Genomic DNA, 15,041 nt, shown 5'->3' with positions numbered 1-15,041 from the left:
CAGGCAGTAAACTTTCATTTTCTGTTGAACTTTATTTTTGTAACTCTTGGCTTATAAAGCCATAATTACTATATTTGCAGAAAATGTTAAACCTGTGATCATTCAGTGACGCACAGCACAGATGAAAAGCATGATATATGAGGGAATGTAGAAGTACTGAAGGAAGAGCATTAAAATAAAGAGTGAGGAAGTGGGATCACAGTTGTTGCAGTAAATTGGTGTCATTAAAGCAATCACATAGTACGTCTCCATTAAAGGTGGAACCATCAGGCCGTAAGACACTTTTGTAAAAGAAAGTTTATTTCTGAAACAATCATCTGCTGGGAAAGAATGACTCTGTCAGAGCTTTAATTTCTCTCTTTTAATAATTTAGTAAGAGGAAAAGTAACTAAATGGTTTAAAATCGACTAGTTGAAGACTGAGACACTCGTGTAACATGTGGGAATCTTTACTGAAGAAACGTTTCACCACACAGAGGCTTCATCAGTCCAATACACCTTTCTGCTTTGTATTGGACTGATGAAGCCACTGTGTGGTGAAACGTTTCTTCAATAAAGGTTCTCATATGCTGCATGAGTGTCTCAATCTTCAAAAGTAACTAAGCAAAGACTTTTTCCAGTTTGCATGAATACACAGTAGACAGATATGAATGAGTGCTCAATATACAGTTCTGCTACTAAAAATATAAGTTGAAATGATTTTGTGCTGGAAAATTATAGTGACCAATGTAACATGCACAAAATTCATTATGATAACTGCCAAACTACACTCAGTATAACTACAATGTCAGACACAAGTGAGAAATTGCAAAACAGAGTACTCGTTTATGACCAGAAGTTTGAGAAACTGGGCAATATTACTGTATTCATACTCTCCTCCTTCTGTTGTTGTTATGGAAGCACCATCTGCTTTAGGTTAAGCTTTGTAAAGGGTAATCATGGTTTAATTTTATATGTACAGTACGTACCATTTTCTGTGCCACTATACAGTTTTTTGTTTTTAACTATTGTAGTGCCTGAGTTGCATTCTTTGTGAGGTGCTGGATATAAGTTAGATTCAAAGGAGCAAGCTCCAGCAGGGATATGATGCAATTAAGAAGGTGTCTATCTCATCCCAGTGTACAGTATCAACTAGTTGCAAGATTCCAGTGCATAGGTAGCACAGTTCCATACCAACCTGATTACTAAAGAGATGTATATAGCTATAAGAGTAGTACAGAAAAATGTGATCTAATTCACAAGGTATTCCAGGAAACATAACTAACTAATTCCTTCCTCTATTCCATCACCTCTATCAACAATTTACTAAATATTCCCTTAATCTCTGTAATGTCACTACCCTTTTATTTTCCTCTTTAACACATTTATCCCCTTGATTTCTCAACTTAATTTTTTTTTTCAACAAACCACCCGTATCCCACCAAGGCAGGGTGGCCCAAAAAGAAAAACGAAAGTTTCTCTTTTTAAATTTAGTAATTTATACAGGAGAAGGGGTTACTAGGCCCTCGCTCCTGGCATTTTAGTCGCCTCTTACAACACGCATGGCTTACGGAGGAAGAATTCTGTTCCACTTCCCCATGGAGATAAGAGGAAATAAACAAGAACAAGAACTAGAAAGAAAATAGAAGAAAACCCAGAGGGGTGTTTATATATACGCTTGTAGTACATGTATGTGTAGTGTGACCTAAGTGTAAGTAGAAGTAGCAAGACGTACCTGAAATCTTGCATGTTTATGAGACAGAAAAAAAGACACCAGCAATCCTACCATCATGTAAAACAATTACAGGTTTCCGTTTTACACTCACTTGGCAGGACGGTAGTACCTCCCTGGGCGGTTGCTGTCTACCAACCTACTACCTAAACTTAATTTATTCTTTCTTTCTTTCAACACACCGGCCGTATCCCACCAAGGCAGGGTGGCCCAAAAAGAAAAACAAAAGTTTCTCTTTACACGGGAGAAGGGGTTACTAGCCCCTTGCTCCTGGCATTTTAGTCGCCTCTTACAACACGCATGGCTTATGAAGGAAGAATTCTGTTCCACTTTCCCATGGAGATAAGAGGAAATAAATAAGAACAAGAACTAGAAAGAAAATAGAAAAATACCCAGAGGGGTGTGTATATATATGCTTGTACATGTATGTGTAGTGTGACCTAAGTGCAAGTAGAAGTAGCAAGACATACCTGAAATCTTGCATGTTTATGAGACAGACAAAAGACACCAGCAATCCTACCATCATGTAAAACAATTACAGGTTTTCGTTGTACACTCACTTGGCAGGATGGTAGTACCTCCCTGGGCGGTTGCTGTCTACCAACCTACTACCTAAACTTAATTTATATTTCTCAAAAAAAAAAAAAAAAGCCCATTTAAATGCACTGACACTGTCTCACCCAGGCTTCTGCATTGGTTTTCGTAGAGTATGGATGTTTCACTCTACCTGCTTTGAGAATCGCTGACAAATTTTTGCTGTTTTCTCCATGGATGCTTGTCTTCATCAAACACAACATGCTGGCCAATTGGTCAGGGGCACCATACATCAACTACTTCTAGGTTGAGGGAAAGCCTGCTGTGCTGACTCAGGTGGGAGAGTGTGAGCATCTAGCTCCTGCTGGTGATTAAAGGGATACTCCAGACCTAAATGGGAATATACTAATCCAACTGTTTGTTAGGAAAAACTTTCCTCCCTCCCAATTCCTACCCAGATTTGAGTAATATTTTCCTTGGACTCCCAGGAAGTAATGCTCAATATAGCTTAAGCTGTGGTGACCCTTAAAACCTCCAATAACAAAAACTGTGTCTCATCCATTCTTTCATTTGTTTTGTTTTTGCACCTTCTTCAGCCTCCCATCTCTTCCATTTAATTTACCTTTCATGATTCAATTTTATCTCTGAAAAAAACCTATTCTATTCAATTGTTCCTTTTTAATGATCATTTTCATCATCATTCCACCAATAATTTTTCTCTCCATGTTGCACCCACCCTCCTACAAACAACCCTCTCCTGCACATTGATGCAACATATCACCATTTCAAGAGTATTCCAATCATTGTTTTTTACACTAGCAAACATTTCTAACAGTTCTTGCTACCTCTTACTTAGTAGTGACAGCAATTATTACAATATGAAACTCTGACATAAGATTTTACAACATATAATGCTGGGACAACAAAAAGACTCACTCGATGGCAGCTCGATAAGTACTGATAGCAGAAGAAACGTCATTCACCAGGAGGTAGAGCTTGGCAAGCACTGCAAAGGTCTGGTGGTGTTTATTTTGTTCCAGAGCAAACATGAGCTGTTCTCTTGATCCATCATAATCTTTTAAGTGCAAGTAGCATACTCCTGTCCAACAAAAATGTATTATTATTATAATCAAGGGGGAAGCGCTAAACCCGGAGGATTATACAGTGCCTGGGGGGGGATGTGGAAGGCATTCAGGCTTAATTCGGGGAACTGGAGCACAGATCCAATTCCCTAAATCAAGAGCCCCTCACCAACATCAAGGAACCTTCCTTGAGGGGAACAGAAATGTAGAAGTATCAGTAGCACTTATTATAATATGTTATTAAATAAATCTTGAAATAATGATGACACACTACATTATTATATCATATAAATCATAGCATCAATGGTACATAATACTGACAAATTAAAGAATTAGACATATGCACAACAACTGGGTCTTTATTATGTAAACATTTTGCCAACCAGTGGATTTATCAATACAAAACTGGGACAAAAACAGAATAATGAAGAAGTAGAAGATGAGGTACTCAGCCTCCTAACCTCCAGGCTCTTCTGATATTACTCTTGCTTTCTATTTTGAATTTTTATTCAAACAAAAAATAGATTTACTGTTATGCAGACTACTGCAATAGTGTAATAATTGTATAAATAATGTCAACCCATTCATGACTGCATATTAGAATGGCTACTTGGACATTTATTGGAAAATGACATCATTTGTTTACTTTTGAACATCGGCAAAAATCAAACATTTCCCCTACTTTGAGCTCCATTTCAAGGTTCTTTTCATAGTAAAACCAATCAAAATCACCTCTATTTCTATAATATGTTTTCCATTCTATCAAATGAGACCAAGAAAACGAGAATACAACCATAAATACTATACGAAAATAGACCACAAAGCCGGCATTTTAATTAAAAAATGGTCGGAGTTTTTTTCTCATTATGCACTGCGTGCTGCAGGATTTTTTTTTATATGGTGCACACTGACCACACAGACCCATTCTCTCACATGTGGGCCTACCAGCTTTCTCCTGTTTAATTTGAAGCCGCTAGAATTTATGAGTATGTATACATAAAAAACGGTGGCTCGTAAGACGTATATATACGACCAAAACAGTCAAAGGGTTAATTACTATGAGTATGTTTACTTTCATAATGCAGGGAAACTGTCTGTTAAAACAGTGGAGTATTTATTACTTTTGGTGTACCTAAAAAGAAATTTGTCATTTCCAATTAGTTTTTCAGGGATTGTTATTGCAGTACACTAACGTATGCCTACCAGTAGGCTGCATCATGGAGAATTCACTTCCAGTCTTGGATTATGTGAAAGTGAAGGTTGTCCTGGTACACAGAAGAATTAAGACCATATATCCAACACTCCAAGATCATAGATCCATGGAAAGTCTTTTCCTTTGTTCCTTTTTGTTTTATAAATTTGTAATGCCAGTGTCAGACCCAGAGTTGCCATTTTCCCATTATTAATGATAATGTTTAAAACTGTTAAGTGGTCACCTTGGGTAGCTGGCCAAATGAATGTAAGCTTTGTTGGCAGTCACTTTGGCTAACACTTCAGCATTCAGTCAGCAGATCAAATCAGATCAAAATCAAATTAAACTATTTCCACATGATACAGCATTTGCACAAAATTAGATGCCATTACAATAACATGGAAAACCCCTTATTTATGCATAGCATTTTGTCTAGAAGGGCTTTGGTATGTATACAAGACATTATTGATATTAACAGTAAGAGAGATTCAGTGAATGTGAATCAAATGTATATGTGGCAAATAAAGTCATAGCAAGGTATATGGAAAAAAGAACACTTACATAATACTGTATTAAAAATTTTCAGTTATTTCAAAATAAAAATTCTAATAAAATTACAATAAGAGTTAAACTAGTAACCTGAATTATTACAAAATGTGGTGAGATAGTACTGTATATAAGATATTAGTGATGGGCAGTATGGCTCTCATTCCATTACTCATTCCCCCTGTTTTGTTTCTTTGCCTATCAGATCTAATGTTACCATGTGTCACAAGGATCTACCAAAATCAAGGGATGAAACTATTCCCATCTCACAACCTTGCTCACCTTATCATACTCGGCCTACAACCAAGCTGAACTTTTGTCTTTATTGCCTGCACTTTCTAGCTCTGGTGTACAACCTACTCATAATCTGTACCACCTTATTCTTTGAATACAACAATCATATCCACATCACCTTTCATTTAATCAATGATGATGTGTAACTCATCCCAAGACAAGCTTGCATATGAAAAAAATCACAACATTTAAACAGATTCATGTTCTAACTATGTTTTATCTTTTATTATTTAGATATTATGCTTAGATGTTGCAGTTCAGAGGGTAATTTGAACTGTGAAGTTCAATCACTGGCAAGACAGTGATTGAATGCATGATGGCAAAAGTGTTTCCTCTCTTTTTTTTTTTTTAGGTCACCCTACCTCAGCAGGAGACTACCTGTGTGTTAAAAATAAATGATGCTTACGTGAGAAAAAGACACAGTTACAGAGCAAACTTTCACTACGACAATGTTTCACATTGTGTAGAGTTTTTATCAAGTCAATAAAGCTTGTCTGTGCCTGTGTTTTCTTCATTACTGTCGCAGTACATCTATCTGTCTTTCAAGTGAAATTTGTAAAGAGATTATGAGATAAAAAAAAAAGGTTTCAGGTGACCAAGTTTTGTGGTAGTGTTATCAACTGAGACAACTCTGAACATCAAGTGGGGTTAGAGAATATGTCATTTGATTTAACAACACCTATTTCTCAATATTCCATGAGGCTAAGAACTATATCTCATACAAATGGCAAATAAGGGGCTATTCTTATTAATCATATAATAACTTTCATTGTTTGATTAAATAAGAGCACATTAAGTCGCTCTCAAGATAGTACATACAAAACTGGTAAAAAAATTAAAAACTTTAGGTGTATGGTAAGAAAATTTTGAAAACAATAAAGCAAAAACTATAGGTTAGAGTACATTAAATTTACATGAAAAATTATACAAATATAAATAATATTCACCTAAATTATGGTGAAGTTCCCAGTCAGGCTTATCCAATTTATCCTCAGCTTGTAGATAGGCCTCCACAGCCAGTTTATGCCGTCCCAGAAGAAATCTGTAAAAAACGAGCAGTATTAGTATTGCCAATAAATTCTCATGCTTAGTCTAATACAGAGAGATATGTATGACAGTAAACACAGTACCTACATAAGAAATTATCCATTTTTAACCACAGGAGCAGAACTAAGCTCATGGTGTCCCATCTTTGGTACTCAGTATATCTTATAATTGTATAAAGGAAGGATCGGTTGGGATTTTTATAGCTTAGTTCGTCACTTAAATCACGATGTTCATGTTACTGAAGGAGTGATGGTGAATTTGTTTTTTAATCTGAGTCTTTCTACCTTGTTAGCAAGCAGCTGATGAACCAAAAAAAAATCTAGTTATATAGACACTGCTCCAAAATGAATTTGAGCTTCCCATGCACCATGTATAAAACAGGAAAAGAAATAGAGTACTGTACATTTTACAAAATGTACTACATCATAAACATGAAAATTATGAGTTATGTCACATAAAGAATAAAAAGGCAAAATACAGTGACTGGAACAATATACATACAAATAACCTGCACATAGGAGACTGAAACTTGTGATGACATTTCTGTCTGACTTGGACCATTAACTACAATAGCCATATTCATTCTCCATTGTGCAGGTTATTTGTGTTTTGATCATATAAAACTGAATGCTACAAATTATGAGAAACCAGCTTAAGAAACTTTCATAGCACCATCATCAGGAAACACATGAGGCTACAAGTGTACAAGAATACTGCAATAGGAGATACTATGTGCTACAAGCACTAGAAACTATGAAAATAATTTACAAGCTAAACATTTGTAGTAATTACCATCTATACAATAGTCTTGTAGTAATTACTGTCAATAAAATAATTACAAGATCCCTCTCTGAAAATAGATTCAGAATGGTAGGTAAGTGTTATGTAGGAGAGGCCTGGGGACATGATTAATGAACAAAGGAAATGTTGCTTTACTAGCTGGACTGCTGTACAGTGATTATTTTAAACTACAGTGCTCATCACGACATTAAGCCGGGTGAGCGCCTCAGCATAATGCTGTGATGAAAATCTAAGGCCTACCATACAAGGGGGTCTTTTTTTGTCAGTGCATTCTGCTGGGTAGCAGCCATTAGCAGCCATTTGTGTATAGCCATTAGCATGATGTCACAGCCTGCCACCACAGTTCACAGTGACTTCTCACTGCTCACGTGGCTGCTGTGGTGAGAGGAAGTATTGCACTGTTGTCTCTCGTCTGCCCCATCTTTTGTCCGGTGTTCCCTTTGGTTTTGAGGCTATACATGTTTGATTATGGGTAAAAGGAAGTCTTTAACACCTGAAACTATAGCTCAAATCATAGAGCTTCACAAAGCTGGGCACCAGACGAAAGAAATAGTGGAGAATGTTAGTGTGTGTGAGCGTTCAGCGAGGAACTGAGTGCAGCGTTTCAAGACTGGTGGCAGTGTCGAGTTACTGTCTGCCAAACCTCGGCCTGGCCCCTAGAAGAAGACATCTGTTCATACCTTACAAGGAATACCATCTTTTCAGAAGTGTGATGATGTCAGAGTGCAGGCACTATCTGAAATATGTTGCTGTACATTTTGGGAGTGCAATAGTACATCTAGTAATCACTTGGAATAGGCTAAGAATGGCATTCAACATAATTATATCAACAAATGAATGTAAGTGTTCAATCTGCTGCATGAACCCTATTAATGCTAGGAGAAAGTATGTCAGCACAGATACATCATACCTGCTCTTCATCAAACTGACTGTGCCACTTCATGTAATCTTCAAGCCAGTGGACAATGCAAAAATGTGGATTAAAATGTTAGGACCAATATAGATGAGACAGCATGCCAAATACAGAAAATTCACTGGGTCACAAATTGCTTTATAAACTAATTTAAATGCAAAATATACTGGTACTCCATGGGAAAGTGGAAAAGAATCCTTCTCCATAAGCCATGAATGTTGTAAGATGTGGAGAAAATTCTCCAATAAAGGGGGTATCTCTCAGCCCTCTCAGTGCCCCCCCCCCTCAACCTTCTGAGGGACTTAGCCCTCCCTTAAGGGGCTAGTGGACTCTTCCTTCCTTGCAAACAGCTTCATTAAAACCACATGTATCATAGCGTCACGAGGCACGCTTTCCTCTCCTTGCTAGAGTTCTTGATCACCCACACAATGGGGGTTAAATGAGAGTAATTACTCTTTTCCCCTTAGCAGGAAAATTATGTAAAAACCTGCACCCCACTTTATCTACAAGCTGGGACTATTATGAATTCTAGTCTGTAGCAAAATAACAAGAACCCTACCCTCTTGTATTGAATACTGTTGCAATGTGTAGCAAGGAAGAGACATAAAGCTGAGTTCAGCATATTCCTCTGTGCGGACGATGAGCCGGAGGGCGACGAGGGCGGCGGGCCTTAGCTTGCTTCAAGGAATGGACGAGACGTGTGTTTGTGTCATGAGGGTGTTGCTGTCTTATCATTAAAAGACAAAGGGACAGTAGTGACCAGTGTGTTCTTAACTCTTGTTCATTCTGACAATCTCAGAAAACTAGGAAAGTTAAACTAGTTCCCTTATACAAGTCAGGAAATTTGCGGTAGAACTAATCACTTAGTGTTCATTGCGTCTGTGTTCTTCCTGCTGTGGATAATTCCATGAAACTATGAACAAATGATGGTACTTAACCCTTTCAGGGTCGACAGGCCCTCTCAGAGACTTGTTCTCAGGGTTGGCCAAATTTCAAAAAAAAAAAAAAAAAAAAAAAAAAAAAAAAAAAAAAAAAAAAAAATTCTTATGAAAAGATAGAGAATCTTTTCCTGATCATAATGACACTAAAAGTATGAAATTTGATGGAAAACTTATGGAATGATGTTCTTGCGAAGTTAGCGGTCTCAACGATGTTTACGCATCGGTAATTTTGCCCACTTTGAGCCCTATTTTCGGCCAATTCCAGTGTACTTGTCGACAAAAATCATAACTATTTCACTAGAACTCCATTTTTTCTATTGAATGAGTACAAGAAACCACTCATTTACCGATTTCAACTATCCAATACAGTGGTCAGAATTTAGCAACTTTGCCAATTTCACATAAATTTTAAAAGATGCCAATTTCCGAATAGGGTCTAGAATAAACAAGAAAGACATTCCTGGCACTAAAATAACATTTCCTCTGTTCATTAGTCATGTCCTCATGCCCCTCTTACATTCTTTTGCTTTCCACTTTGAATTTTTATTCTCACAAAAAAATAGAAGATTTACTGTTATGCAGACTACTACATTGGTGTAGAAATGGTATAAATATTATCAGCGCACTTGTGAAAGAATATTAGACTCACCAATTGATGTGTATTGGACGCATAGCATGATTTGTTTACTTTTGAACTTTGGTAAAAATCGAACATTTCTGCTACTTTGAGTGCAATTTCAAAGTAGTTTTCTTTGTAAAACCAGTCAAAATCATCTCAATTTCTGAAATATGTCTTCCATTCTATAAAATGAGACCAGAAAAACTAGAATGCAACAATAAATACCATACGAAAATACAGTGCAGTCGCTGTTTTAATCCAAAAACACGGTCAAAGTTTTTTTTTCTCATTACGCACTGTGTAATGCAGGATTGCTTTTATACCATGCACACTGACCACATAGACCCATTCTTTCATATGTAGGCCTACCAGCTTTCTCTCACTAGATTTGAGGGCACTAGAATTTAGGCGTACTAGTACGTGAAAAACTCTGGTGCGTAAGCGGTACTAGTACAGCCGAAACCCTGAAAGGTTTAATGACGAAGTGCAACCGCTACTGCGAGTGATTGCAACAAACATTCCGGACATAGTGGCAAACATTACTGCAACACTCCACAAGACACTCAAGCCTTCAGTCAAGTCACCGATATCAGCCTTAATGGCACTGTCAATGCCATAATCTCACATTACACAATCAAGGTAAGGTTTAATCTCATTTGCACTGCCAAAAATGAACTGCAGTCCATGGGCAGACACAAGGTGAATAGGGCTGTCCTATTCGAGGTTCTAATTTGAGGGCTTTATGCCCAAACCAAATGAGTACCACTACGCATTTCAGATGATAGGGAAATGCTGGATATATGTTCCTTTAAAACAAATTGCTTTCTAACAAAATTGTTAATCAACAACCACTGTGGAATCTCGAACGGCACCCCAAAAGGATGTCCAGGGAGAGGCTGCTGGACATCGTGCTGTTAACAGATAAGTACAGATTGCTATATGTTTGTTTCATGCAAGAAAGTATACTTATCTAATCAGTTCTCCACATAAGAGGTGGCTAAAATGCCAGGAGCAAGGGGCTAGTAACCCCTGTTCCTGTATAAAAACTAAATGTAAAAAGAAGAAAAACTTTCATTTCTTCTTTTTCTGGTCATCCTACCTTGGAAGGAGTTGGCTGGTGTGTTAAAACTGATAATATATTATGTTACTGGCTTTTTCTAATAAATATTTCTTGTAACTTGTCAATTTGAGTAATTTTGCTAATAAAATACAAGTATAGCATGGCTCCATTTGTATGGCTGGCGGGTAAAAAAAGTGCTTTTTTCAATATGAAACGTGTCCAAAAAGACTGATAACATGTTTACACTATCACATATTAAGTGCTCAATATAGTAAGGCACAAAAAAAAAATAAAAAAGTAAAATAAATACACAATACTTGCACAAATAACCCACACATAGAAGAGAGGAGCTTACGATGATGCTTTGGTCTGACTTGGACCACTTACAGTGTGACTTTGTAGATGGTCCAAGTTGGACCGAAATCTTGTTGTAAGCTCCTCTCTTCCATGTGCGGGTTATTTGTGTATTGCTCCAGTCACGGTATTGTGCCTTTTTTGTAATACAATACTTACCTTAAAATGGTAACCCTTCCCTTATGCAAATGTTGTGCAAAAATGGTGGAAGAGCAGTAAAAGCATCAAATATAACAAAAATGTTGAACACCGAAAAGAGGGTGCCAAATATGCAGGGCCCTCCTGTACTTGTTTTTACTAATGAATTTGAGAGAAAAAAATACTTTTTTAACTTAACAACCATTTCCTGCCAATTCAGAGTGACCCAAATAAAGAAACATTATAAATATTTATTCAATCATTGTCTTGCCACAAGTGTACTGACATCCCAATTCACATTAGCTTCTGACAGCAAAATCCCCACCCCCTCCTTCCAGAGTGTAGGCACTGCCCTTCCCACCTCCACAATTCTAAGTCTGGCTAAAATGTTTCCTCAATAAATGTCATGACCTGTGCTGTGCATATGTATTTCTATGTAGATACTGTTGGTATCACAATACCTGCTTTCCAGCCAGTGTGTGTGTGTGTGTGTGTGTTATTTACAGGTGAACTGTAAAAATGTGCAGTAGTGCAATTAGTGTACTGTGCTATAAAGAAGAAAAATACACAACCTGCAAAGTGGAGAGGAAATGCTTAAAAACTAATCTCTAATATTCATTCATCACCCAATGTAACTCATTAAATCTAGTGACCACTGATGATACCATTTGACAAGATGCGCATTTTTGCATCTCTTTCCTTAAGTATATTTTAATACATATTGCTCATAGTTCAGACTTTACAGTACAGACTGGTCATTACTAATCTGGCATGATAGAGATCTGTAGGGTGCCGGATTAGTGATTTTGCCGGATTACAGAGTGGTTAGGTTAGAGTACACTTAACCCAACGGCGATATTTACGCATCGGCAATTTCACCTATTCTATGCCCTATTTTTGGCCCATTCCATTGTTCTAGTCTACCAAACTCATAGCTATTTCACTAGTATTCCTTCTATTCTGTCAACTGAGTACAAGAAACTGCCCATTTAAGTAAAACATCTAATAAAGTGGTCAGAAAATGGCAATTTGGCCAATTTCACACAAATTTCAAGAGATGCCAATTTCAAAACAGGGTCCAGAATAAACAATGTAGACATTCCTGGCACTAAAATAATACATATATTTTCTCTGTTCATTAGTTACATTTCCAGGCTCCTGTTATATTACACTTGCTTTCCATTTTGAATTTTTATTCACACATATAAACAGAAGATTTACTGTTATGCAGACTCCTGCATTATTGTAATAATTATATAAATAATGTCAACTCATTCATGACCACATATTAGACTGGCCAGTTGGACATGTATTGACGTCATTTGTTTACTCTTGAACATAGGCAAAAATCAAACATTTCTGCTGTTTGAGCTCAATTTCAAGATACTTTATATTGTGAAACCAATCAGAATCATATTTATTTCTATAATATATCTTCCATTCTATTAAATGAGACCAAAAATATGAGAGTACAACCATAAATACCATATGAAAATACACTGCAAATTCGCTGCTTTACACCAAAAATACATTTGCAGTTTTTTCTCATTATGCACTGCGTGCACACTTACCACACAGACCTATTCTCTCATATGTAGGCCCAAATTTACCAGTCACAGCTTGTGTGAGTGAGCTGAGTTCATGGCAACTGACAGTGGCTTCAAAGCCACCTTATCTTTATTGACAATGTATGGTGTATGTGCTTTACACAACGAGAAGCATTTCCTTTATTCGTTAGAACCATGACTAAAGGCTAAAAGTGAACAGGTTATAACAATAAATGGAGAAAACAAATTGGAATGACTTATGCAACAAGTAGTGCCACCAAACAGTAGCAGCAGGTTGGTGTGGTAACCCCAGAAATTTGAAATACGTAATGCTAGCCGAAATTAGTGCCAGATTACTGACAGAACTGGATTACTGATTGCTGGATTAGTGATGGCCGACCTGTACTATAATTCATCAGGGTTTATGGTCCCAGTGTTGTAACAAATTACTCTACTAATTTCTATAAAGCAAGACACTGGAGAAAGTTTGTACTAACAAAGCTCGAGCCATCTGCTTGATATTCTCAACACTGCTGGGGTTGAGGATGTTGCACAACTGAAACAGCTCAAATGACTCCTGGATCTTTCCTTCTTGTCTCAGTATCAAGCCCTGCAAGACCATGAAAGACATCAATGATAAAGTAACCAATCAGCTTATCCACATAAATTTTAGTAAAAATTACCCAAGATTACCTTCTACAAAGCAAAGGTGACCCCCAGAAAAAGAAATCTCACTATCATTCATTCAACAGCTTTCAAGTCATTAGTAAGCCGACATCATAGTTCCAATGGCCCCTCTGAATTACAATATCTCCACTTTCAGATTGCATGCACTGTACATTCCACCTCAGGTATTTAAATGAAGATAACCAGTTTTCCCAAATCCAATCATAAATATTAATCACTCTATATCTCTTTACTAGTCTAGTTGAGTAAATAGCTTGATGGACACAGAATAAAACAGACATACATACATTCAGTTTTTTCAATATAAATTTAAATTTAATTTCACCTAAAAAACTAGTAAAAAGACAAAGCTGCTCTAAGAAAAAGGCTATAATTACTGGTTTATTAAAATTCTGTACATTATACGTATCAGTACAAACTTCTAACAATTATTTGTTACAAGCACATAACTGCTGTTGATGTACAATGTTGGAAAATGGTTAGAGGTAAAACCAGCAGCAGATTGATTATACTGTATTATGCTGACAGTACCTCTTAACCCTTTCACTGTCATATTCATAATTCTATGTCAGTGATGCTAGAGTCCCTTAAGTAGAAATATACCTTGAGCTCAGCTCCCTCATATAAGCTGTGAGTGGTACATTTTAGCCTAGACATGAGAGAATGGGTTTGTGTGGTAAGTGTGCATTGTATAAAAAGAAATTTTGGCTCACACAGTGTGCAATGGGAAAAGCAAAACTCTTACTTTGTGTTTGGTTTAAAACAGCAAATTTTAGGTGTTTTCTAGGATGGTTTTTATAGTTTTATTGGCTGTTTCTTGGTACAGGTTGGCCATCACTAATCCGGCATCATCAGGACCTGTAGGGTGCTGGATTAGTGATTTTGCCAGATTACAGAGTGATTAGGTTAGAATACATTTAACCAAACGGCAATATTTACGCATCATCAATTTCACCCACTTTATACCCAATTTTTGGCCCATTCCATTGATCCCGTCTACCAAACTCATAGCTATTTCACTAGTATTCCTTCTATTCTGTCGATTGAGTACAAGAAACTGCCTATTTACCAATTTCAACTACCTAATAAGTGGTCAGAAATCAGTAACATGGCCAATTTCACACAAATTTCAAGAGATGCCAATTTCAAAATAGGGTCCAGAATAAACAATGCAGACATTCCTGGCACTAAAATAACATTTTCTCTCTTCATCAGTCATGTCTCCAGGCTCCTTTTATATTATGCCTGCTTTCCATTTTGAATTGTTATTCAGAAAAAAAAAAATATTAGATTTACTGTTATGCAGACTACTGCATTATTGTTATACAGTGGACCCCCAGTATTCGATGGCATCGGTATTCGATAAATCTGGTATTCGATGCATTTTAAAGTAAAAATTTTGCCTCGGTATCCAATCGAAAACCCGGTATTTGATGCGATTCGTACGAGACGTGTCCACGTGTGGCCTGAACTGCCCAGTGTGTGCCAGTGTTTACAAGCCAGCCAGTGTGCACGCATCTAAGGATACATCCGGTACATTCCATATTATCACTGTTTTTGGTGCTTGGTTCTGTAA

The 15,041-nt window shown here is 36.9% G+C and overlaps 1 protein-coding gene across 3 annotated transcripts in view; it reads right to left on the bottom strand.

The window, feature by feature from the left end:
* The window catches only part of LOC128697789 (BBSome complex member BBS4), a 139,737-nt gene that overhangs the window by 53,823 nt on the left and 70,873 nt on the right, over positions 1-15,041 (bottom strand). For all 3 annotated transcript variants that reach the window (XM_070090212.1, XM_070090210.1, XM_070090211.1), the window contains 3 exons: positions 13,276-13,388; positions 6,306-6,400; positions 3,181-3,343 (listed from right to left, as the gene is read on the bottom strand). In XM_070090212.1, coding sequence (XP_069946313.1) covers positions 3,181-3,343; positions 6,306-6,400; positions 13,276-13,388 — 371 coding nt within the window. The remainder of the gene's footprint in view (positions 1-3,180; positions 3,344-6,305; positions 6,401-13,275; positions 13,389-15,041) is intronic.

Source organism: Cherax quadricarinatus, chromosome 31 (genome assembly GCF_038502225.1).
Source record: "Cherax quadricarinatus isolate ZL_2023a chromosome 31, ASM3850222v1, whole genome shotgun sequence".
NCBI lineage: Eukaryota > Metazoa > Arthropoda > Malacostraca > Decapoda > Parastacidae > Cherax > Cherax quadricarinatus.
The sequence above is the reverse complement of the archived record's forward strand: the minus strand, read 5'-3'. Positions and strand labels throughout refer to the sequence as shown.